At 51.3% G+C, this 25,815-nt stretch overlaps 2 protein-coding genes across 3 annotated transcripts; both read right to left on the reverse strand.

The window, feature by feature from the left end:
- Positions 1-441: 441 nt before the first annotated feature.
- Positions 442-3,933, reverse strand: LIN7B (lin-7 homolog B, crumbs cell polarity complex component). Its single transcript, XM_041731369.1, has 6 exons — positions 3,813-3,933; positions 3,290-3,408; positions 2,951-3,022; positions 2,114-2,323; positions 897-1,060; positions 442-551 (listed from the first exon to the last, which is right to left on the reverse strand). Exons 1-6 carry the CDS (start codon positions 3,847-3,849, stop codon positions 530-532), a joined length of 624 nt encoding a protein of 207 aa, XP_041587303.1. The 5' UTR covers positions 3,850-3,933; the 3' UTR covers positions 442-529.
- A 4,079-nt stretch (positions 3,934-8,012) lies between these two features.
- Positions 8,013-23,440, reverse strand: SNRNP70 (small nuclear ribonucleoprotein U1 subunit 70). Of its 2 annotated transcripts, none has more exons than XM_041743198.1 (10): positions 23,106-23,440; positions 22,257-22,413; positions 20,778-20,840; positions 20,609-20,663; positions 16,126-16,190; positions 15,897-15,959; positions 15,126-15,207; positions 11,779-11,880; positions 8,919-9,006; positions 8,013-8,810 (listed from the first exon to the last, which is right to left on the reverse strand). In XM_041743198.1, exons 2-10 carry the CDS (start codon positions 22,401-22,403, stop codon positions 8,186-8,188), a joined length of 1,290 nt encoding a protein of 429 aa, XP_041599132.1. In that variant the 5' UTR covers positions 22,404-22,413; positions 23,106-23,440; the 3' UTR covers positions 8,013-8,185. The 2 variants fall into 2 exon arrangements, with proteins under 2 accessions (XP_041599132.1, XP_041599131.1); XM_041743197.1 differs by having other exon boundaries at positions 8,013-8,837; positions 23,106-23,430.
- Positions 23,441-25,815: the final 2,375 nt, after the last annotated feature.

Below are 25,815 nucleotides of genomic sequence, written 5' to 3' on the forward strand. Positions count from 1 at the left end.
ACCTCAGGAACTGCACGCGGCACTCCCACCCCCCACGCTGATGATAGTACGGCCTGCAGGGCTCCCCTGGCGAACGAAGCTAATGGTTCGCTCCACCCCGCCCACACAGAGGCCGCCCACCGGCTCTGCAGCTTCTCAGGTCTCCTCCGTCAGACCAACCACAGAAGGGGCTTGGCCTTCGCCCTCAGCCTCTCTTAAGGGCAGGGGGCGTTGTCTTCGGTTATGACCTCGCACTCCGACCCAGACAAGGTCCCAGCCTCCGCCTTGACTTATGCTTCGGAAACCGGCCAGCCTCCACCATCAGATCTTGAGGGAAAGTCTCTACCTTTGCTCCCAGACTCAAAAGGGTTTCTTCCGGGCCTGTTCTAGACTTCAGCTTCTCTCCCTCCCCCACAGCTCAAGACACTCTAACCCCAGAATGCAGGACAGACACGCAATCAGTGAGGGTCAAAGATCTTTAAATAAGGAGCCGGTGACAATAAATACTGTACAGGGGAGGGGGTGAGGGTGAGGGTGCAGATCTGTGGTTTCAGCCTCGAGACTCCAAGGACCTGCAAAGAGGGTGAAGAGAAGGGAGCCAAGCTCAGGGGAGGGGGCCTGGGGAAGCATGGGAGAGAGCTAGGACTGGGGTTTCAGAGCCAAGGACCCAGGGAAGTAGACTGAGGAATTCCAGAGAGGAGGTTGCAGATCTTGGGATGACGGTGAGCTAGGAGTCCCCAGGGGATTTAGCCAGACTGGCTTGTGAGAGCCTGGGTCAGGGTCAACGGGCAGAACCCCAGGGAGAGGAGCTAGGGCAGGGGGTGGCCATCGAGGTCCCAGAAATCACTGGCCCAGTTTGGTACTCTGGGGATAAGAGAGGAAATGGAGGCCCTGGGGCATGGTCGCAAAGGGCTCACGAGTAGCTCTGGTGCTGCTGGCGCCGGCGGGCAGAGCGCATCTTCTCAAAGCGGGCCTCCATCTCCTCTAGCACGCGGGGTGTGTAACGGACCACCAGCTTCACCGAGCCTTGGGCTGCCTTCAGCAGCTCCACTGCCTTCTCGTGCTGCTCACCCTCCACACTCTGCGGGGCAGTGCACAGACACCTGGGCCTGGGGCCTACACCCACACCCAGCCCAACCCTGGAAATGGGACCTAATGTTGGTGAGCCTGGTACCAGCCTGAGTTGTCAAGGCCTCGTGTCCTCATGGGAGAGTCGTTAATTCTTGGCTCAGTGTCCTCCCTCAAAACCTTCCACATTCTTCACGCTAGGGACAAGCCCTAACTGCTCTCTCTAAGACAGACCTCCAGGTCCATGTTTACCCGCTCTGTCCCCAAAGCCTGCTAATCCTCAGCCCCTTTCCTCTTACTGACTCCCTACCCTGTCCTCACCATCCTGATCCCAGCTTAGACCTCATCCTTTCTCCGGTGGACTTTCACTTCGCCTCCGCCCTAGAACTTCTGGCTTTCAGTCTCTGCCTTCAGTCCATCCCCTAGAGAGTCCCAAAGCGATCCTTCTATACTTCCAAGCGGAGCCTATCCTTCTCCTATTCATGGCCTCCACATCACTCCCCAATCCCCAACCCTTGAGACAAAGTCCCAGCTTCTCAGGCTGTGACTGAGGCCCCAACTACTGATCCAGTTGTGCTTCCATCTATTTCTAACTACAGTGATTTTAATTAACTATGTGCTCCGTCCTTCCCCCAGACTAAGCCCTTTCTGTTCAGCTGGGAGGAATATAGAGTCACAGTCCCTACCTGCAACATCCTTAGCTGGTAATACTCTATCTTATTTGCCTGGAGAACTCCTCCTCATCCTTCAAAACCCAACTCAAATGTTCCTTTCTCTGCAAAAACTCCCCTGATCTATACTGGTCTGGGCCCAAATGTGGCTCCCACAGTGCTTTGTGCCTCATTATTATCTCCCCAGATTAGGACTATTCCAGTCAATCTCCTTCACCAAAAAGGGAGTCCTTGAATACAGCAGCTGAGGCCAACTTCTCTCCAGGTCTGTAGCAGTGCCCAGCACAAGGCCAGACAAAGAGGCAGTACTCAATGGTTGCATGTTGAATGAATGTCAAAAGCAGGGACTGTGCTACCTTGAATACACTGTGAGCCCAGCCCCAGGCCCCACTCACCACACCATTCACTGACAGCAGCTGGTCCCCACGTTTCAGGCCTCCATGGCGGTCAGCCACACCTCCAGGGATGACGCGGGAGATGTAGATGGGGGAGTTCTGCTCCTTGCCCCCCATGATGTTAAAGCCCAGGCCCTCATCGGTCTTGGGCAGCTCCACTACCCTGGGATGTGCATGGCCCTCACTGGCTGTGAAGGCTGCCACTGTGGCCTACAAGAGAGAAGGCACTGAGAGGTGAGGGCCCTTCCATGGTAGGCAGGTGGGGAAGAGGGGAGGATCTGGGACAGAGAGAGCCAGCGATTGGGGGACTACTTTCCCCACGCAGGGGACACCTGCCACAGTTCAATGCAAGCTCACACTGTAACGAGTCTCTCTGAATTCCCTTTGGAAATTTCAGACATGTCAAAGAGAATGTCTCCATTTGGTGTGACTGTGTTGAATATTCAACACTTGCCAATCTCGATGTTTAGTAGAGGAAAAACAAAGCCTGGAAAGAGCCAAGAGCCTCTAGGAAGCAGCAAGAAACAGCATACAACTTATAGTTTAATAAGATTTCGGTGTTTCGTGCTATTTCGTTGTATAAGTGATAATTAAAAGGTATCTTCTTGTCAGGCTTCCGTACTAGTTTCCATTTGAAGTTGCTAAAGATGCCTTTATATGACATCTAAGTACAACGTATGAGATTATTTAAAATATCAGTAAATAAGAGCAACGGTGGTACACAGATTTGGCAAAAATCATGAAGGAAGAAACAGGCATGAGTGACTTTAGGAAGTTTCTAAGCTACGACCACGCAGTTCAGTGGATACCACGAGTGACGGGGTGGGGGGCGCCTACCTTGGCTGTGGCGTGGGCCCGGATCTCAGCACTGCCGGTGATGTCCAGCGTGTCATAGAGCTGCTCATACACCTGGTGAAGACGCAGCAGCATCAGGGAACCACCAGCCCCCTCCTCCCTTCCACACCAGAGTCCAGGCCCGCAGACCCTCCCATCCAAGGGCTGGCCCCGCCCCCCGGAGCCCGAGGAAACTACAACTCCCGGAGAACCCCGGAGCTGAAGCGCGGGCCCCCCAAGGCGGGCCGCCCCCGGCGCTGCTGGGAGGCGTAGTCCCTGGGCTCGGGGCGACGACCTGGACGGCGGCCGCCCGCTTGTGCCCTGGCGCCGCGCCGCTCTCACCTCCCGGATGGCGGAGCAGAAGCGGCTCTGCAGGACTCGCTGGAGGGCCTGCAGCTTCTGCGGGGGCAGCTCCCCGCTGCGCTGGAGCCGCTCGAGGAGCTCCACCGCCCGGGACACGTCTGCGGGGCGGGGGCGGGGCGCACAGACACAGAGTCAGAGACGCGGAGAAGCACGGAGAGATGCGGCCAGAAACCGAGTAAGGGCGAGCGCTCACAGATCCCGGGAAAGGCAGCCGAATCCCAGTCGGACACCCGCAGAGTTGCCGGCAGCAGGAGGGCCTGCGGCCGGCCACGCACCCTGCGCCCCAGGATCCCCATAGACACACACGCAGGGCTGTGCAGTAGGCGCCCCTCCTGGGCCAGCTAAGCCCACGGGCCCTCCCACACCCACAAACCGCGGCGCCCCGCCCCGCCCACCCCCGCTCGATCTGCCCGCCCACGCCGGGGCCTGGCCGGGAAGGGGCGGGGACCGGGGTCCCGGACGCGGGCCGCGGCCGGTGGGCAGGGCCCCCTGGCGCGCTTACCCCGCTCCAGCCCCAGCGGCTCCACCAGCGCAGCCATGTCTGCGCCACCTCCACCGCTAGCCGCCCGCCGGCCGGGTCTCCGCGAGGAGGGCGGGGCTGCGCGAGGCCACGCCCCGGACGGCGGGCGCCCCCTGCGGGGGCGCGACCAGACGTGCGGGCCGCTCCCGGCGCCGCGGCCGCCCCACCTGCTGCCACGCCTGTCTGGCTTCCCGGCGCACAGCCGCCAACGGGCTGTCCTGTTTCCTACCCCGACTCTTGCAGCTTGCCTGCCTTGACGCCATACCTGTCTCTTCCTTTTTTCCACGTTCATTGGACAAACATGTTAAACATCTGGACACCATGGTGAGCAGGGCAGACAAGCCCACTGCCTTCAGCGAACTTTGGGGCAGGGGGAATAGACAACCAACTACCGCTGGTTAAGATATTGGGAGTGAGGAGGTGGTGTTCTAGGAGGGACGCTGGCACAGAGTCCTTGGAGGGAAGATTATCGGGAGGTGGGGGCGTGGATCATATTCCAGGCAGAAGGAGCCCACGGAGTAAAAACTAGAATAGTTCATGATGGTGAAAAGGTAGGCAGGATAGTTTATGCACGGCCTTGTGTGTTGGCATATGCATGATTTTGGCCTTCATGTTAACTCCTAAAAGTAAAATGTGATACTCAAATACGTATTTTAAGATCCATGTAGCCCCGGTGTGGGGACTGGATTGGAGGGCAGCAACAATGGAAGCATGGGGACCAGTCATGAGACTCTCCCAGCAATCCTGGGATGGCTTGGGCCAGGATAGGCAGTCAGGAGGATAGGTGGACAGATTTGGAAATACCTGGACCTGCTTGGTGAGTAGCCGTGTTCATTAGTTGGAGGCAAGATAACCTACTACCAAAAGGACCCAGAACTGGGTCCCAAAAACTCACATTTCAAAGTTGGGAAGAAGACAAAGAATGGCCAGGTTGGAAGAACCGTTAAGAGAGTGCGGTTAAAAAAAAAAAGAAAAAAAAAAAGTAGCCAGTGGTATCAGATACCAAAGAAATGCAGGAAATGTACACAAAACTATAGAGAAGTCTGCTGCCCATCCATCCGCACAATCAGCTGGCTGGGGATATGGAATTCTGAAAAGGAATTTTGCTGAGAGGACTGGAGCAGGTTTGCCTATCCTTCTCCTTCATAGCATTTTTTTCTCTCATTTTAACAACAAAAATAAGTTTAAAGTGAAAACAAAATCAAGTAACACAGAGGGCTAATACTGAGAAGCATCAGCCCCTGTCCTAATTCTCCCCACTGCAAGAGGCAACAACTTACAGATGTTTAGTCCTGCTAGTTGTTTGTGTATCTAAGGAACCTATTTCTCAATTTATCAATTTTAGATGTTAGTAATGCATTACATGTTGATTTTCTGCTCTTACCACCTTTCCACTGTCTTCCCATGGTAGTTTTATGCTACCAGTTTTTAGGGCGATCAATAAAGTGCTCCCATTAAGTCTAAGTACTTACTGCTTACTAAAAGAGCCCAAGCAGTGTTCTGTGATTACACTGCCTTTCCTGAGCACCTTCTGTATTCTCCTGTGATGTCAATCTGCTTTTCTTTCACGATATTCTCAATTTTTCAAACTTTCCGTCACAACACATTATACGTCTTTTTAGCCAGGTTTACTGAGAAATAATTGACACGCATCACTGTAGAAGTCTAAGGTGTGCATACAGCATGAAGATTTATGTATATTGGGAAATGATGAATGCCATCAGTTCAGCGACTAAACCTTTTTTATCCTGAAACTCCTTGGAAACTTGCCCTCTGACTCCAGCCTGGACCAAGTCCTCTCCAGAAACTGCCATCCTGGGACTTTCCTCCACTGCTCTGAATTAGATCCAGTTTCCTCTCCTTTAAATCCGTTTTGGGGGCACCTGGGTGGCTCAGTGGTTGAGCATCTGCCTTTGGCTCAGGTCATGATCCAGAGTCCTGGGATCAAGTCCAGCATTGGGCTCCCCGCAGGGAGCCTGCTTCTCCCTCTCCCTATGTCTCTCATGAATAAATAAAATCATAAATAAATAGATAATAAATCCCTTGTTTTGGTGACATATATCCTGTTAACTTCCTTAAAGGATTGTGAGATTTCTTACTTTCAAGAATGTTTTGTCTCTTGGGACACCTGGATGGCTCAGTGGTTGAGCATCTGCCTTTGGCTCAGGGCGTGATCCTGGGATCCAGGATTCAGTCCCACATTGGGCTTCCTACATGGAGCCTGCTTCTCCCTCTGCCTATGTCTCTGCCTCTCTCCCTCTCTCTCTCTCATGAATAAATAAATAAAATCTTAAAAAAAAAAAAAAGCTTTGTCTCCCCCTCCTACCCCACCCCAGCACCTCTTATGTGTTATAACAGGGACGTTTTGGGTTATGTAGTATGTGATTAACAGCAAAATGCACCTACATTCTTTTTCTTGTTTTCAGATCTAAAGTTTCCATTTGATTTTTACTTTTAAAGATTGCAGACCTGGTAAAGTTCTCCATCCTTTCCTCGTTTGTGAATGTATAGTTATTTCACTAATAACTCCCCATATCAGAATGTCCAGCTCTCTTGGCTAGTTTTCCCTTGGCTTTCATCAATTCAAGTTTTCTTTCTAGAATGCCTAAGGATTTTTGAATAGATGCTGAGCCATCCCAGGAGCTCAGTCTGTTTCACTTGTGGCCTTCCTCCAATATGGTGGAACTCTGGGGATCTCCAGCATGGCCACTACCCCTACAGGGTGTGAACCCCAACCTGCTTCCTCCAGAACTGCAAGGCTGCTGCCACCTCAGTAGCCTCTGGCTACTGCTTTCTGATGAGTCCTTTGGAGGGACTTGCACGGACAAGCAAGGTAGCAGCTTGAAGGAAAATTGCACATACATCTGGGGGCTTGGTGCCCATCTGGAAATTCTGCCCTCAAGTCCAAGCTATGCAGTCCAACCTGTGTGAATTCAGCCCAGTGGACTGCCACTTTTGAGTCCATCCCCCCAACGCTAAACAAGCAAATGCCCTCAAGGAAAAAGGGGCAGTATATATGAATTTCACCTGTGTGCTCTCCTTTTCTTAGGCATCAGACACCCTCAAGCCAAGCTACCCAGTGCCTTCAACAAGCTCCTTTTACAGATTTTGTCCAGTCTTTATGTAAATAGCCTGTGCCACACTAGTCCAAAACACTTCTTCACAATTACGGAAGTTCAGGTGCAGTATCCTGGTATCTATGAGGATATACTAGAGGCATCAACTTCTTTTTTACTCCCAAAGTTCTTCCTTCCAGGACCAGGTGTCCATCTAGCTTGTGGTCTCCTGCTGCCGAATTTTCTCAACTGGCTGTCATCTTTGTATGCTTATGAAGACTGAGGCAGTTAAAAAGCATCATCTATGGGCCAGATTTAATAGGCTGTCTTTGGGTTATCAGGCGAAGTTTGCCTTTAGACTTAGAAACTTCTCAAAGACAAAAATAGGTCCCAAAATTGCCTAGGCTACAAACGCCCAACTCCTAGGCATCCTGAGTGCTGAAATGCAGGGCAACTGTTCCGGGCAGATTGTGGAGTCAGCTACGTTTATTGTACTTGCAGTTGTGGTCTCGAGCCCCCCTGGGGTTCTGCAAAGCTGACTGGCTTCCTTCTCAAGCAGCCACCACTCTTAAGGGTTGTCACCATCACCTTATCTGATCGTCGGTAAATGGCTGCCATCTCCACTGCTGACAGAACCTCTCCTATTTCTTGTTAATTCTCCACTGTCACTGGCAAGTATGAAGATACTCATGGTCAACTTCCTATCATAAATCGCAGGCCCTTTGCCCCTCCTGCAGATGTTCTGCAGCCTGTGCTCCTACTTCATCTCCTCAGCCCTTTCCCCGCTCTACAACTCAGCTTCCCTTTCAAACAAACTTGCAGCTTCCACCAATCGAGTGTCTAGAGCCCTATCCAGCCCCGAGACCTGAGTAGGGATGGTGCCCCAGGGAATGTATGGAAGATGTTTAAAAAAAAAAAATCACAAAAGGATCAAAAACCCTAACAGAAGGAACCCTTAGAGCACCTCCTTATTCCATTTTAAGGTCTGGTATAGTCCGGGTAGCCCCAGCCTTAGGTCACAAAGCCCAAGTTCTCAGCAGGCCCAGGACACAACCAAAGTAGAGCTATCAACAGTCAGGTGATGACCTGGGGAAGGCAAAGAGCAGTGAAAAAGAAACCAAGGTGCTCATTATCAACAGGAAATTAATTTTATTTTTAAATCCAAGGGGCCAGAACAAATAAGGAGACTCCTACCCTTGGCTGGCAAACTTAGGTGGTGGCCAAGAAGATTGGGGGAGAGGATGACAGCAAATGGGTGGGTAGGAACACGTCCAAATAAAACAGTGGGGGAGGCCCTCTTCACTCTGGTGCAGCCTCCATCAAATACCCGTTCTCCGGAGCAAGATACCCATCACCTCCCTCAGACTCCATGTACATGTCTCGGCTTTCGTTGCCCAGACCCTCCAGCCCGTTGTCCTGGCCACCACCACCCCCACCTCGGGCCTCATCCCTGCCCCGTTCACCACCCCGCTCCCCCCGCTTGTGCTCGCGATCCCGGTCTCGATCGCGGTCCCGACGCCGCTCTCGCTCGCTCCGGTGGCTCCGACGTCGTTCCCGGTCACGATCCCGACCCTTCTCCTCTGGACCATCAGGGCCATCAGGACCCAGCTCCCCAGGAGGCCCATCGTCAGGGGGCGCATCACCGGCCTCAGAGGGCTCCGCCATGTCACCGCCACCACCGCCGCCACGCAGCTCCTCCTTGCGCTCGCGCTCCCGTCGTGCCCGTTCTCGGCTCCGGCTACTTCGCCGCTTCCGTTCCCGGTCCTTGTCCTTGCTCCGCTCCCTGGAGCGCCTCCGCTCCTCCTTGTCGCGACTCCGTGAGCGCCGCCGCCGGTCCCGAGAGCGGGAGCGTCGCCGTTCTCGCTCCTTGTCTCGCTCGCGGCTTCGTTCCCTGCGCTCCCGCTCACGGTCCCGGTCCCGGTCCCTGTGGGGAAGCGGGGAGGGGCCGGGCCTGGATGAGGTGGGCAGAGGTTTGCGGCAGGGTTCCCCATGTGACCACCCCCAGCCCAGGAAACCAGCTGCCTAATCTTACCTCTCATCGTAGCGGGAAGTATCGTCCCGGCCTGAATGCCGGATGTTCACGTCAGCCCCGCCTCTTCTGGTCCCGCCTAGGCCACCTCCTGGGGTGGGGGCAGGCAAGAGAGGGTCAGTCTGGGTAGCTGGCTTAGGGAAGGGAAACGAGGGGCACCAAACAGCAAAGGAAAGGACTGCAACCACCTCTGTGAGGTGCACTTTTAACAGGACAACCGTGCTTCAAAAGACACATGAAGACCGTCACCAAGTGCCCAATGGGAAACACCTGCAAGTTCACACTTGAACTTGCACTCCAAAGCGCAGATCCCTAACTGCTAGGTACCACAGAGCGGCCAAACCCTTTCCCCTCAGCTGCCTCCTCCCACCAACCAAAGCCACTGACCTTTTTTTTTCTTTAAGACTTTGAGACAGAGGCAGCATGAGGGGTGGGAGTGTGTGGAGGGGCAGAAGATGGGGACAAGCAGACTCCCCACTGAGCAGGGAGCTCAACTCCAGGACACAGAGATCATGACCTGAGCCGAAGGCTGACTCCTGACTGTGCCACCCAGGCACGCCAAGCCAATAAACTTTTTAACTGAAAATGTGATCTGCCTCAAAACCTCCAATGGTTTCCCAATGCTCACCTTTCAAACCAGGAGCCTCTGGTTCTTTACATTCTGGGCTATTCTCAATCTCTTTTCCGCCCTAGTTTGGGGGATCATTGATCTCTTTCTCTAGAATCTTACCTTCCTGTGGAGTGAACTTGTTCATCCTTTATGTGTCAGCCCATACATCACTTCTTCAGGAAGCCTTCCCTGACCTACCAGATTAAGCTGTTCTCCACTATATACTCACAGCCCACATACATTTCCTTCCTGAACCTTTAAGGGGGAGCTTCACATTTCCTACATCTGTGTGAGTTGAGCAATGCCTGCCTCTCCCGGCAGCCTGTGACGCACTGTCAAAGTCGGACTACATCTGGCTCTGCTCGTTGTAACCAGTGTGTGGTATAGCACCCAGAATATAAAAGTCTATGTACTGTCATCAAATAACTGACTGAACAACTCTAAGAGGAAACAAAAGACTCCTTCCTTCTTCAGATGAGAAAACAAAGACAGTCGCTTATCCACAGGGACTTGGCAACGAAGGTGTAGAACTGGAACAGGACTGCCGGCTGACTCCAGAACTTGGCCCTCTCGTGCACCCTTCTGCACCACACTAACCAGAAGAAAGCTTCAGTGAGGCAGGCCCGAGTTCCATATAAGGAAATGACTTTTCGCAGTGCTGGTGAAAAAGGAGAAAGGCTGCTTGGAGAGCACACATTCTAACCAGGACAGGCAACTGATCAGGCATCTGGAACATTACACGTATGGCAAACAGACCACTGTCTTCAATTTTCAGGTCATGATCCAACTATGGAACCCATCTTCAATTTGATGGGTTGGAACCAACACATTAAAAAAAAAAAAGAAAAAAGTAAAATACTAGTATACACTGCCCGTAGGAAAGATAATTACTATTCATAAAACTTCTGTTTTGGATACTTTTCCACAGATATATACTGGGTCAGGATGTAGTGAGTACTGCTATGCCAAAGTCTGAATGTCAAATGAACTACAAGATTCTGGGATTCCAGGATTCTACAACAGAAAATAGCAGACTATGAAAAACTCACTCCACCCTCAAGAAATGAGGGCGATAAGAACCTATTACTGTTTCAAGACTCAGCAGGTGAGTGTGTGGTCTACGCTGCACAGGCAAGTCCAAGGTGACCATCTTTCTTGGAGAACTGTCACTCACCCCCTGCAGGAGTAGGTCCTTAACATGCATGTTTAGATGGCAGGACAGCAGCCCCAGGTCCAGGCCCAATGAAGAGCCACTCAGATCCAACCCCCCGGAAGTATAGAGACTCACCAAGACTAGGTGTAGCACTCACGGGGCCAGTGCAGGGAAACACAGAAGAGACCAGTCTGCACAGAGAGTAGACATGAAGCTGCTGCGATGCCAAAGGTGGCTCCTGACAGGCTTAAGATCTAGCTACCAGGTCCTCGAGGCCCACTGGCATCACACATCTCTGGCCTCCAAAGGACCTCCAGGATTCTCTATCAATAAGGCTCCCTTTATGTTTCAAAAACCTCAAATGTATTTCCGATACTTACAACCAAACTGATTTTGACACAGTAACAATCAGAGAGAGACACAGGCTCCTGACTAAAAATGTGGTACATAGCTGGTAATCAAAGAATAAACAAATGAGGGGATCCCTGGGTGGCTCAGCGGTTTAGCACCTGCCTTCGGCCCAGGGCGTGATCCTGGAGTCTGGGGATTGAGTCCCACATCGGGATCCCTGCATGGAGCCTGCTACTCCCTCTGCCTGTGTGTCTCTGCCTCTCTCTGTGTCTCTCATGAATAAATAAATAAAAATCTTAAAAAAAAAAAAAAGAATAAACAAATGAGCAAGAGTCAAGAATAAGTAGATGAGAGAGTGACATTTACAAGCCCTGTCACATGCCACATGCCAATCTAGGCATCTAGGCATCTGATATGCTGAGCTCAGTGAACTCTTGAGGTTAGCCCCAATTTCTACAATAAGGAAAGTGAAGCAGGGAAATCCACCAACTAGTAAGTACACAAGCTGATATTTGATCCCACACTCGCCTCTCCAGACAGTGCTCCCACTCTTAATCAGTAAACCAGAATGAGAAGTCAGCCACCAGGAACGATAATGATGGTGACAAGAGAAGAGGAGCTGAAGGGAGCAAGGGAGGACGTGATGAGCGGCCAGGCAAGCAAAAAGGAGAAGGGAAGACAGCAAGCAGCAGAGGATGCATAAAAAAGTACAGGCCCACCAAGGCTCAGCCAGGGCAGGAAGTGCTCACCTAGCCGCCGGGGCCGCCAGCCCTTCACAGTTCGGCCCCTCTCCACGTCCACAAGGACTCTCCGGCCATCAATCTTCTTGCCATCTGCGTGCTTGTAAGCGGCTGCAACAGATGCGGGGAGGGGGAAGGGGGAGGAGTCCCCAGAGGGTCCTCTAGTCAGGACAGTGCCCAGCTCTGCAGCATCCCCACCCTCACGTCCCCATCAACACACTGTGCACACACATGTGCGTGCACGCGCACACACACACACATACACACGCACACCAGCCAGCCAGTCAAAACTGACAGCCAGACCAACCCTCTCCCAAACCAGGAGGGGCCTGCTCCATCTCGGCACCTGTGTATCATCCCCCAATCACGGTTGTGGGGAGCAAGACGACCCAACCACCCTCTCCTGGGCTCCCAGGCCCTTCCCTACTCCCATTCGACGGAGCAGCCCCCTCCTGCCCAGGCGGCCAAAGTTGCTGCAAAGAAACTGGAGGTTAACTTAAGGCTGGACTCTGCTGTGGGGGAGGGCTCCTCCACAACCCCAGGCATGCACCCTAAAACATCATGCTGGGGGAGGAGGCCCAGCTGGGCCGCTCTGCACCCCAGTTCACACCGGTTTTCCTTTTTGCTTTTTGTTTTTTTTTTGGGGTGGGGGCGGAGGTGAGCGTGGGGAGAACAGACATCAGAACAGAAAATGAACCAGAAAAGGGTGGGAGAAATCTTTAGGAGATGACAGGGAGCAGAAGGGTGGGTTATGGTGCTCCCAGGGGGCCTGGAGGGGCCCCCCTACAGCAGCTAGGGCAGAGGGAAAGTGGAGGAAGGTATGGGAGGCGTGCGGTGCTACTGACAATTCCTGCCTTACCTGAGCCGACTGACTGCCACCCAATCCCAGCCCCCATTCCATCTCTCCCTCCACTCCCCCAGCTCAACACAAGCTGGGCTGGGAGGCCAACCCCAGCCGGAGCCTCTTGGGAAGGGTGAGGAGTAGAGGGGGAGATTCAGGAAGAGGCATGTTCCTGCTCTTGGGCAGGGCACAGCGATGGGCAGGCCCGATCCCAGGCCTGTCTCCCATGGGGCATCAGGAGGGCAAAAAAGTCCGTTTCCCACCCCCAGCCCTGGCCTAGGGGGTTGTCCTCAACCAACCACAATACCCTGCCCCGCCCCAGCCCTCTCCCCCCCAAATAACAACCAGAGGAAGAGAAAAAGGTGCCATTTACCGATGCCGGCCTTGCGGGTGTCCAAACCGAGCGGGATGGGGGGGGCTCGGCAACTCCTGGGGGCCTGGCGAGGAGGCGGGCTTCCCGGGGGGGGACACGGGACCGCTTACCTGGAGCCCCCAAGCTTACCTGAGCACGCGCACAGACCCCACACCCACCACCATAGGGTCAGCTAAAGCTACAGGGAAGGGAAATGGGGGGGTTCTAGGGAGCCACAGAGAGGGAGAGGAACCACATCTCCTGCACCACCTGGAGACAGGCAGAGGCAGTGGTGGACCCCAAAGAAACCTCACGGAGGCCTTGAAAGAGGGGGAGACAAGGATTAACATCAAGTCTAGGAGCTAGTAATGCCCTGGGACTACCTTGTTGAATTTAAAAAGAAGGCTGGGGAGGCCTCAGCAAAACTGTCGGCCCTCACCTTTCCCAGTAAAGTCCACACTGAACTAGGCACATGCCCCACCCTCCTCGCAGCACGTGGAAGGACTTCTCCACTTTGGATTCTACACTCCCTCCCACCACCTGCCACTCAAAGGCTGGCACATAAGGGACAGCCTGGGGGTGGGGGGTCCAGGAGATGGAGTGCTGCCCGTGATCTGGAGGAGGGGCCACTTGGCCCCCCCAAACCCAGAGGAGGGTATTGGGGGAAAGGGATTTAAGGACCGGGAGCACAGTCAAGCAAAGGAACCCTGCTCTGGTTCAATGTCCCAAACCCCAGAAGAGGCCCAACCCAGGAGTACCAACAAAGAAATCATGTGACATGTGTACTTCTAGGCTTCTCTTTCTCTCCCTCTCTTAGGTCTCTAGACAGTGGAAGGGTCCTAAGTAAAATCTACAACACCGTCAGCTACTTGCAGCCTGTCACTCAATCCCTCCCTCACCCCAATCCCCAATTCCATGCACTCTGCAGAGCCGCTGGGCACCACAGCCCTCTTGGTAGGCCTCAACCATGATAAGGCAGACAGAAAATGGGCACAGCAACCCGAGTCTAGCAACCAAAAAGATTCTCCAGGGCCACCACAGTGACAGCCCCACAGAAGCATGGGGGCAGGCAGCAAAGGGTTGAAGGGTTCCACACGAAGCCCTCACCCTCGTGCATCCCGTTTCAGTATTCCTGTAACCTTGCCGCTGACATCGTGAAGCCAGGTAAGTCAGGGGTGGGGCAGAGCCCAGTTGGAGAGGCCAGCAGCCTTTCCCATCAGGGTTCATCCTTTCCTTCCTGGGATCAGCAAGATTATCAGAGAGCATATGTGGATTGGGGGGAAGGGGTGGCAGAAGGGACAAGGGGCACCCAAACCAGGAAAGGGCTGTGGGTGCGGGAAGGCTGAGGGGGCGACTGGGGATGGGAAGAGGGACGCCTCACTGCTCCTGAGCTGCCTGGCTAAGCTGGGCTGGTGTGCGGTGCTGAGTGATCTTACCCATGATACAAACCCTTATACCAACCATACACTGAGGTGTTGTAAGGGGAGCGTAAGCATCAGCTGCAAGCCAGCTGCGTGGTGGCTGCAGTGACAATAAGAACAGTCAATTAATACGGCGGCCCCTGGACACGCCGCAGCCCTGCCCGCCCCCACCCACCCATCCCTGCCCATGTGGACGCCGCCGCAGCCTCAAAGGGGGCTTTGGAGATGGGGGGCAGGCGCTGAACACGCCTACCAACCCACTGCCCGTTGAGGAACAGGGTGGGGGGCCAGGGGTGGGGAGGCAGAGGGTCGGGTGGCCCAGCCCCAGCTTTGCTGGGGGGGAAGAGAGGGCAGGTTCAAAGGCCAGTCCTCATTCCAACCTGGCCGCCCCCAATTCTGGTGGGGGGAATGGGGAGAGGCTCCCCGAACATCCGACCCCTTCCCCCCACCTCCAGCTGGCCCCAGCCCCCACCCAGTTCCCTCCTTGCCCCTGAGGTTCAACGTGTGACACTTACCTCCCCAGGTTCACACACACACACACGTTGTGGGGGATTTTGGTTTTTGTTTTTTAAAAAACACGTATATAAAAAAAAAAAAGATATATCAGAACAGAGGGAGGAGGAGAAGAGACATCGCTAATGTCAGGTTTGGCAGGGTGGGGGGTGGGGACAGACGACGGGAAGGGGCTGGGCAGCATAGAGAGAGAGGGTCAGAGGGCAGGGCTCAGGCCGGAGGTACTCACAATGCATGTCTCGCTCATGTTCATACTCGATGAAGGCATAGCCGCGGGGCTTTCCTGACCGCTTACTGTAGACCATGTGTATCTGGCGGGAGGCAGGCAAAGATTAGTTCTCAGGCAAGGAAATCCCACCCATTCAATCGCAGAGCCTACGTGCCAGGCCCTGGGCTAGCTCCTGCCAGCGACAGATGTCTCAGACCCCTCTCCCTGTCCTCAAGAGCCCAGAGTGACTAATGCTCTCATTGTACTGGGCTCAGCAGTGTTTGTGCACAATAATCTCCAGCCATCACTACTGCCCAGAGCACTCCAGTGACTTCAATTCAATGAATTCAAGACATGTCAGTTAAACATAAAGCCTTGCCCTAAAATGAGAATCAGCACACACATTTATACTTTGTCTCTAAAAGGCCAGACAACAGATATTTTCAGCTCAGAGGGCCTTACAATCTGTCCAATTACCAGACTGCCTTACACCAACAGCAGCCACAAACGATAGTGAACAAATGGGCTTGACTGGTTACCAATAAACCTTTATTTACAAATAGTTTGTAGTTTGCTGACCCATACCCTAAATCGACAAAAAAGCAGCGGTTACTTCCTAATTTTACTCCTGCTACCCAAGGTCTGCTGCATAGAAATGTAGTCAATTTGTAAATGCAGGCCACGGCTTCTGAAGCCCCAACATGATGGGATGCATCCTCAGGGCCAAGAGCCAGCCTTCTCCCTCCCTGCACCCTGTTCCAATTCAAGCAGACCAGACCCCAGTCCACTCACTCTTTTGATGGGTCCATATACCTCGAACTCTCTCCGGAGCTTGGATTCTGTTGTGTCATAGTTCTACCAGGAGACAGATACAAAGTTAAGTGGGAGAAACAAGCTGTCCCAAAGCCCTCAGAACGTTCCAGAACTTAGCCTACTGTCCACTGTCCCAAACCCAAACTCTCACCAGCCCCGGGGTTCTAGGCTCCTCTGGGGCTCCAGGGGTGGGGAGCTGGGGACTCACCACTCTAGCCACAAAGAGAGTCTTGAAGGCATCACCCTGAGCATTGGGATCATTGTGAGGGTCCCCTGTGCAGGAAGAACAGAATGGCTAAGTACAAGGTGTCAACAGTCTCATTTGGCAAGACAGACACAGAAAATGGGTGGAGGCCCATTTGCTAGAAGAAAACCGTTGTGACTTAGAGACCTCGGGCATACTCCTCTCTCCAGTCTCCCTAGAGCACAATGGCCTTTATGTGAGTAGCCAATTTAGGCTGATGGGGAAAGGGGCTAGGCAACCTCAAGCTCACTGGATAGGGCTGGCCTGAACGCAATTTCAGACCTACACATGCTACAGCTCCAGTCCCTTCTAGGGGAAGACTGGGCGTCTCTGCAGAGGCAGCCTGATCACTCCAGGTGCCCAGTTTCCTCCCTCACCTGCAGGGCCACACTGCCACCCGCTGGCATAGCAGGCAACTACAGCTCACAGAGAAACCTTAGATAAAGGCTGATGGAGGGCTGGGAGGGAAGCCAGGAGTGCCCCAGCCTCCAGCCTTGCTTTCTTCCCTTTGTACTATGGCCTCTGTGCCTCAGGAAGAAACCAAGGGCACAAGATACTGATCAGATTCTTACTCCCGCAAGGCCACTGAGGAATAACTGTCTCCACAGACAGAAGCCGAGATCTATTACAAAACCAATTCCAGAAGTGATTCTTATGGCTCAGGCCTGGGAAGAAGTCCTTTTCACAGACTATGGCGACCCAGTCACATACAATGGCCCTTGACTCCTGCCAGGGCCCCAGTGGCACCCTGACCACCGCTCAGTGGAGGCGTTTCTTCTGTGACACAGTGTCACCTTAGAATGACCTGCTATATTGTGGAGAATATGAGAAAAGAAACATTAATAATGTATTGCCCACGTGCTTAGGCCAGGCACTGTGCTAGATGTGGAGAGTCCATCATTTTGCAAATGGAAACAAAACTAGCCCCTGATGCATGGAAGAAGAAAAAGCATCAGATCAGCAAAGAGGCCAAGCCCCGCTCTATAGCCCAGCCTGGCCTCATGGGCCAGGGGCTCCATGATAAATACTTAGGCCCTAGCTAGCTCCTTAAGAAGACATTCTAGATATTACCAGAAGCCAGAGAAATAAAACTACAGGTCTGTTTTCTGTGAGAGGGCGACACTGCAAACCTAAATGAAGTGCAAAGTGATTTTAGAGAATTTACTAAAAAGCAGAGGATGGAACCCACATATAAAAGAATAACTACCTGGAAACTGATGGTAGCTTTTGATGATGACGCTGTCTTTGAGCCTGCCCCTCCGGTTGTTCACCCTACTTCATCCCCCTGTGCTGTGATTTTCTGTGCCCCAGTATTTCAGCCTGCACCGGGCGGCTCTCATCTATTCACCCAACAGGTACCTGTTAAGTACTAGCAAGTCATAAGGTGTCAGGGATTCAAGACAAAAAAGGGCCCACAGGTGTGACTAAAGGCAAAAGCTACTGCCAACTGAATCAAGGGTACCCTTTATCTGAAAAGAACACATCAGCACAATGACGGTGGCAGAAAACTACAGGTGGCCAGTAGCTCACTGGTTGGCGCCATTAAGTACACACCCTCATGGCACTCCACTGTGCAGGCAACTCAACTCTCAAGAAATCTTCGGCTAAAAGGATCATCGAGATAGCAACCCAGAGTGAGGACTCAAAGAACTATACTGGGCGGGGGCAGAGGAGAGGGAACCTCATGAGACACTTGGGATGGTAGGGAAAGCACCTCAGAACTCTCTTGGTAAGCATACTAGGCCTCAACAAGCCTCGATTTTCCTCGTCTTATAATTAGGAGTAATGACCCCTGCCAGGCTTGGAAGCTAGAAGAAATCAGTGATGTGAAGCACACCAACTGTTTTGCAAGGGACAAGGTCCCCTCGAAGGGTTGCCGTTAACTGCAACTAGGCACAGTAAGCTTCCGTAGTTGGGGAGAGAGGCTCTCAGGAGCATAAAATCCTTAACGTACCTGGTCCATACTTTTCTTCCCAATTACACCAAAGTCCACACACTCAAGGAAGTAGAGAACAATAGAAGCCCCTAGTATCCAGCTTCAATTATCAACACTTGGCCACATTCATTTCATCTATACCCCCATCCTGCCAAAATAATTAAATCAGACCCCAGATATGCCATTTCTATCTCACAGAGACTTTTTGTTTTTTTTTTTAATTTTAATTTATTTATGATAGTCACAGAGAGAGAGAGAGAGGAGAGGCAGAGACACAGGCAGAGGGAGAAGCAGGCTCCATGCACCAGGAGCCCGACGTGGGATTCGATCCTGGGTCTCCAGGATCGCGCCCTGGGCCAAAGGCAGGCGCCAAACCGCTGCGCCACCCAGGGATCCCCTCACAGAGACTTTTTAAGGAACCAGAATCACTTTACTACTACTGCACCTAAACATGTTAACGTCAGTTCCTTTACCTGGGACCTGGTGTTCAAATACCAATTGTTTCAAAACTGGATTTTTAGAGTCAGCTCGTTTAAATCTGGACCCAAACAAGCTCCACACGTATCATGTAGTTGACAGAGCTTTTGATTCTTTAATCCATAGAGTCCACTCCCTGTGCCCTTTTCCCCTTATCATTTGTTGGTTAAAGAAAACTTGTAAAACTTGAGTTACAAGTTTGTTTCAAGCAACTTCCCACACTCTGAATTTGGTTGACTGCACCTTTGTGGTGTTGTTTAATATATCAAGACCCAAATTCTTAAAGAGTGGAAAATAACTTCCAAGGGGACAAGTGACTTACCCAAGGCCATCTGGCTGCAAGTGGCAGAACTGGGGTTAAAAATACACATCGGTCAGACCATAAGGCCTGTGTCCTAGTAATGGAGTGAAAAGACTTCCCAGACCAACTGCTGCCACCAATTCTGTGTGCCAGGTCCTACAGGGGCAGGGACCATGATCGTAAGAAGATCCTATCTGAATCCTGCTCTCTTGGAGCAACCGTGACCCTACAGTGGAGAGATATTATCTTCAAATCCCTGAAGCGGACTGAAGTGACCAACCTGCAGGACGACTCAGGGTTTTCAGCAAACAAGGTGACTTAACCTGAGCAAGAAGTCATGAAAGGCTTCCTTGGAAAGTGACAGCTGAACAGGGATATGAAGGGCTGCTGCACATAAACCAAGGTATCGTCACAGATGGGGGAACAGCCTGGGCAAAAGCCCAATGACAGGAGACCATCCAACAAGAACGAAGCATAAGAGGCGGCAGCTATGGCTGGAGTGGGAGGGGAGCATGGTGTGCAACATGTCTAGAAGCGTGGGCAGAAAAGAGACTTTGGACTTTATGCCTAAAGCAAAAGCAAACTGTTAGCATAAAAAGGTAGAGTTGTACTTAAAAAAGAAAGACCCAAAGAACTTGACAGAGACATAGATGTAGATAAACCAGTTGGTCTATTACTGTGTATGCAGGCAGGAGGGGACTTGGATGGTGGTGAACATGGAGAGAAGGGTCAGATTTGGAACATTCAGAGAGTAACAGAGACAGGTCATGATGACAGGCTGGGGAAAAGAGGGGCGAAAAAGTGTTAAAAATAAACTGGGTGGCCAACAATAAAAATCATGACTTGCAAGAGTGCATGGCCATGTTCCACTGAAGAAAACATCCAAGGAGACCAAGGTAGTAGGAGGAGGAAATTCTGAATGTGGTTTGGACACTGAGTCTGAGATGCCTCCAAGAACAGGCAGGAAAGCAATTGTAGTGAGTCAGTACTCAGACGGCTGTCAGCTAGGTATTCAAGTCTTTAGATGTTAGGCATCTGGGGGCCTTGCATCGTGTTGGCCGGGAGTCTGCTTGCAATCCTCTCCCTCTGCCCCTCCTCCTATTCAAGTGTAAGCTCTCTCAGATTAAATATTTAAAAAAGAAAAAGAAGAAAAAAAAGATGATGATGATGTGAAGCATCTGCATAATTGCCCTGAGGAAACACGCCACTCCAGGGAATAAGGTTCAAAGAGACAGGATTCACCAGTCTCACAGGTGTAGAAGGAAAGCCCAAGTCGTCTGATTATAAAGGCCTTGCTTAACAAAAAAGGACTACCTGAGATTGATGTGACCCTCTTGTGAAGTCTGGCTAATGGCTATAATGTGTTTGGTCCCGTGTTTCAATCCTTCCTGTACCTGCAAGGGATGGATAATCCCTAGCACAAAGGTCAAGGAGTGAAAGTGGAGCCGTAACTGCTTCACTGCTTCAGCCCATGACACTAAACTGGGTTGTAATGGCCCCTCTGAGTGTTCTCTCCTGTAGGACACAGGTCCTAGGTCCTAAGGCTCCCTCTCACCAACCCAGACCCCACGCTGTACTCCTTAAATGCCTCAACCAAACACGGTGTTTGGCCAACTTTGTAAACTCAAAAAAGTGAACCATCCCACCTTCCCAAATTAGAGACCTGGGGTGGATCAGTGGGAAAGAAAAGCAAAAGGGTCTGAGGAAGAGATGGGAGAGGAAGAGAAACTTACACATTTTTAGCTCTGTCTCCACTTCCTGCTGTCGCCGTTCAATCTTTTCTCGTCTCTGTCAGGAGAAAAGTGGACAACTAACTGAATGCAGATGGAAGTGCCCTGATGTCAGGAAACATGCTAGAAAGTGGCAAAAAAGATGTGGGGCCAAGAGGTGCAAATTATATACCTTCCTCTCCATGCGTTCCTCCCGGGTTTCTGCTCGAGTCGGGGGAGGGGCATCTCGAGGGTCCTAGGAAAAAGAAGAGGTGACAGGTGGGGAGGGACAGGGAGTTGCAAAGGACACCCATCCAGGAAACATTAAGCACCTCACCCGCTCACCTCCCCCTCCCCACCCACCACACACAAGCAAACATGGGACACCTCCCAGACCAATGGACCTGGGGGAATAGCAAAGATCAAAAGCACGATCCATGAACCAATGCTGTCCTCAAACTGTTGCTGGTCTGTGACAAGAGAGGTACAGAAATAAGAACTCAGAAACTTCTATAGCAACCAAATAGAATAGTTTTATACCTACTAAACTTAATAAAAATCTAATTCTTAAAAAAAAAAAAAATCTAATTCTTTATTCTATAATTTTTAAAGATACTAAGAGTCAAAATAACTTTGTATTTATCAACATCATCACTCTGCAGAAGATTAATCCTTTATCACAGGTAATCCTTTATCACAGGTGGAGATTGGGACCAGGGCTGAAGCCAAAGGAGCTGACAGAACAGTTCAGAAGCAGTAACTGGACACCTTCTGAGGACCAGGACAGTTCTCGAAGGGCTCACCAACCGCTCATTAAACTGTAACTACCACATGACCTGCATCATCAAGGATGCCACGGGCCTGTAGCCATTAAATTAGATTAATTAGCTAATAACGTTTCCTAAGGACCGGTTCACCAAGGGTGGCAAATCCTACTAAAGAATCCATCAGTCTTCTGTTATCTCTCCACTAACTTCTGCTCTGCAGCTTCCTCCACCTCCAGCTGCCCTTTCTTATTTGACACCGGAACTTTCCCTTCAGACTTCTGGCTGTGTGCCAGCATTTCTCAGGTGTGCTCTGATGCACCTCTTTTTTAGTATATGTGTTGCCGAAGCGATCACTCTGATGCACCTCTGATGCCGTTTTCCCCATTTTACTAATGAAAAGACTGAGGCCCAGAAGCCATAGTCACATATTTGTGTTTACCCTGCAATTGCAGAGCTGAAATCTTCAAGCCCATACAAACACCATCCTATTAATAACAAAACCGGTAAACATGGTAATACTGACAATTGCGGACTACTTGGTGCCAAGCCCTCTGCCGAGTTTTGCAGTTAATTAATTCCCTGCCAATGTTATGAGGAAAATACTATTAATCCCTTGCAAAAATGAAGAAATCCACCAAGAGCATACACCACTTGCCCAAAGTCACACAGCTGAAAAATGGTTTGTGCCAAGGACTACCTGAATCCAGAGCCTTAATCCTCAACTGCTAGTTACTCAATTTCCACAAAAACCCTAGGAAGAATGCATTACCAACCCCATTTAAAACAGAGGATCAAAAAAGTCCCCTAACTAAATTGCACAGCTAGAAAAAGTCTAGAAACTGGACTCCCAAATCCAGCTCCCCGGCCCCCAGAACCCAAACCACAAGTCTGCTCAGTGAACTCACCTCAAATTCTCGGATGTAGGGTGCAATGCCACAGTAAGGTTGATTGTGGTGTTTTTCATGTGGCAGTTTCTCCAAGGGTGGCAGGTATGGGATAGGATCACGGGGAGCAAAGAGGGCCAGAAGGTTGGGCGGCAGGAACTGGGTCATCTTGCCAAGTCTGAGAGCAGAAGCAGGACAGCCTTATGTTAGGGTGACTGGGTAGAGATGAGGCCTCTATAATCCCTGGACTCCCAAGAAAGAGATAGAGGAGCAAGATCTCAGCATGCAAACAGATTCTGTAAGAGCATGGATGGATTGTAAAGAAAACAAAGACTGAAAAAGTTCCTGATTAGTTAAGTCTCAAAGTCCCGAGCAAGAAGATGGGGGGTGGGGGGTGGGGGGGCGGGTGCTGAGAGGTTCCTTGGGAGCCTGCGGGGAACTCGATTCTTACGAGAGAGGTCCAAAGCAATGGCGGCTGGGGGTCTCGCACCCCTGAAAAACAGGTTACGGGGGCGGGAGTAGCAGGAAGTCTCCAATCAAGGGAAGAGGCTCAAAAGCAACAAGCCCCTCGAGCCAGGGGCTTGTGGGTAATAGATCCAGGCCCCCCACCGGCGAAAAGAATTGTGGGTAAGGGTCCAGACCAGAGCGGAGTCGAGGAGAAAAAGGCAACACGCCGCAAAGGCCTGTGGGAAAGGGACCGCGGGATTGCTGCGGGAAGAGGGCCTAGGTTCCCAGAGGACTCTGGGTAAGGGTGCAGAGAGGTGCGGTGGCGCGGGAAGGGGGCCCGGCCGCGGGGAAAAGACTGGGGCCCGCCGCAGGGGATTATGGGTAGCGGCTCCGCACCCGGTAAGGCCAGTCAGTCACACTTACCCGCCGCGCGGCGCCCTCCTCGGCCTGGCGACGGTCCGGGGGCTCGCGGCGGCTGCGGCGGCCCCTCAGCAGCAGAGGCTCCTGCTCTGACTTCGACTCTGGTGGCGTCTGCGTCCGTCTACCTCCGTCGCCCGCCCAGCGCGCGGACCAGACCGCTGCTCACGAGCCCGCGCGGCCTCGGCTCGCGACAGGGGCAAGGGGTGGGACCAGCCCCAAATCCCTCCGCCAGCCGCGCTGCGCACGCGCCGCGCGATTAAGCCCAACCCATACACAGGGACCAGGCGCCGACGCGGGCACTGCGCACACGCCAGGTCATTTCCCCGCCCCCGGGCACCGTAAACTCCTTTATTGCAGCCGCCTGCAGGCCGCAGTGCGCACGCGGGTACCGCACCAAGCAGTAACCCTTTCCACCTTGCGCCCCTGAGTCCAACTGCCTCTAAGCGCGAGACTCCTCGATGCTCCGCCCCAACACACTTCCCGGATCTTGTACGCATGCGTGTGATGTCGTGTACGATAAAATACCCCTCCGCCGCCTGGCAAAGAGTCCCTACGTGAGTGGTGTCATTACGTTGACGTCTAGCCTGTTAAATCAGTAACTGTTCATCCGGCGGCTAATGTGTGCTAGGCGCTGTTTGAGCTCTGAAGATCTAGTACCTGAGGAAGGCAAAGTCTTTTTTTTCTTGCAGCTTACATTGTATGGGAGGAGATGACAAAGGCATTTTAAAAGAATATATTTTGGGGGAATCCCTGGGTGGCTCGGCGGTTTGGCTCCTGCCTTTGGCCCAGGGCGCGATCCTGGAGTCCCGGAATCGAGTCCCGTGTTAGGCTCCGGGCATGGAGCCTGCTTCTCCTTATTTCTGTGTCTCTGCCTCTCTCTTTCTCTATATATATCTATTATTTTTTTATGTTTTTATTCTTTATTTTTATTTATTTATGATAGTCACGGAGAGAGAGAGAGACAGAGACAGAGACATAGGCAGAGGGAGAAGCAGGCTCCATGCACCGGGAGTCCGATGTGGGATTCGATCCCGGGTCTCCAGGATCGCGCCCTGGGCCAAAGGCAGGCGCCAAACCGCTACGCCACCCAGGGATCTCTATCTATCTATTAATTAATTAATCCCCTCTGCCTGTGTCTCTGCCTCTCTCTGTGTGTCTCTCATGAATAAATCAATAAAATATTTTTAAAAATAAATTTTGGACAATGGCCAGCAAAGTTGAGAATAGGACAGGGGCACCTGGTTGAGCACATAACTCGAGTTTAAGCCCCAGGTGGGGGTGGAGGCTACTTGAGAAAAACAGGACATAATAAAGGGCTTGGGCAGTGAAAGTGGGGTTATTTTAGAAAGAGAATAAAGAGTTGAAATCGGATCCCACTGAAAGCTGATCTCCGTGGAAGGGAGATGTGGGCGAAGTTAACAGCAAGTGCAAAGGCCCTGGTTTAGGACGGGTGGCAGGAATCCCACGTTGCCGGCCATGAGATCTGAGAGCTGGTAGACGTGTTCCTTAAGGCCCTGTAGACCTGTAAGGAGTTAAGTGTTGTAAGTTTTTTGGATAGATTCAATGGCCTGTTTAATAATAATCATGGCAGTTATTGCAAAATTTAAATTTCACGGTTCGAGAAACATGTAATATGAAAGCACATATTTTTTTTGAAAGCATATACTTTATTTTTTTTTTTTAAGATTTTATTTATTTATTCATGATAGTCAGACAGAGAGAGACAGACACACAGGCAGAGGGAGAAGCAGGCTCCATGCACCGGGAGCCTGACGTGGGATTCGATCCCGGGTCTCCAGGATCGCGCCCTGGGCCAAAGGCAGGCGCCAAACCGCTGCGCCACCCAGGGATCCCGAAAGCATATACTTTAAAAGTATTTTGACCTGTTCATTTTCTGTATGTGGGTGGAACTCTGCGCTATTTTTTGAATATTTTCTGTAATTCTAAAATTATTTTGAAACAAAAAGTTTAAACAGATGAAGCGAAAACAGCTTTAATAATGTATTTTTCCATTTTTCCTGTACCATTAGAAAGTAATTGCTATGGCCCTTCACCTCTAAATGCTTCAGCATGAGAGTAAGGACCTTCTCCTACATTATTTTATTCCCTAGGAAAGCTTATCCAGCCGATATTCAGATTTTCCCAGTTGACCCACGAAAATTTTGTTTGAACCCAAACCAGGAGCCAATTGAGGTTCACACATTGCATTTGGTTGCATTGGCCCCTTTAGTATTAAATAGACACTTTTTTTTTCTGGTTATGATGTTGGTTTTTCCAAGTCTGGACCAGGTTCCAGTAGAATGTCCCACATTCTGGATTTGAGCTTACTTAAAAAACAAAAGAAAACAAAAATAAAAACTAAAAGAGATTAAGGGGACAACTAAATGCAAAATGAAATCCTGAATTACACGACGAACCAGAAAAAAGGACATTCGTGGAAAAGTGGTGAAATTCAAAGAAAATCTGTGGAATTATTGATTAATAGTATTATATCAACATTAATTTCCTAGCAAATAATTGTACCATGGTTATGGAAGAAGACTTTGGCAGAAGCTGGATGAACAATATATGGAAACTCTGCACTATATTTGCAACTTTTCTGAAAGTCTGAAGTTAGTTCAAAATGCTAAGTTTAAAGAAGATGCTAACATTTATTTGGTATTAAATCCAAGGATTAAGTCCCAATCTATCAGCACAATGCAGATACTCGCTG

This window comes from Vulpes lagopus, chromosome 2 (assembly GCF_018345385.1).
Source record: "Vulpes lagopus strain Blue_001 chromosome 2, ASM1834538v1, whole genome shotgun sequence".
NCBI classification, from domain to species: domain Eukaryota; kingdom Metazoa; phylum Chordata; class Mammalia; order Carnivora; family Canidae; genus Vulpes; species Vulpes lagopus.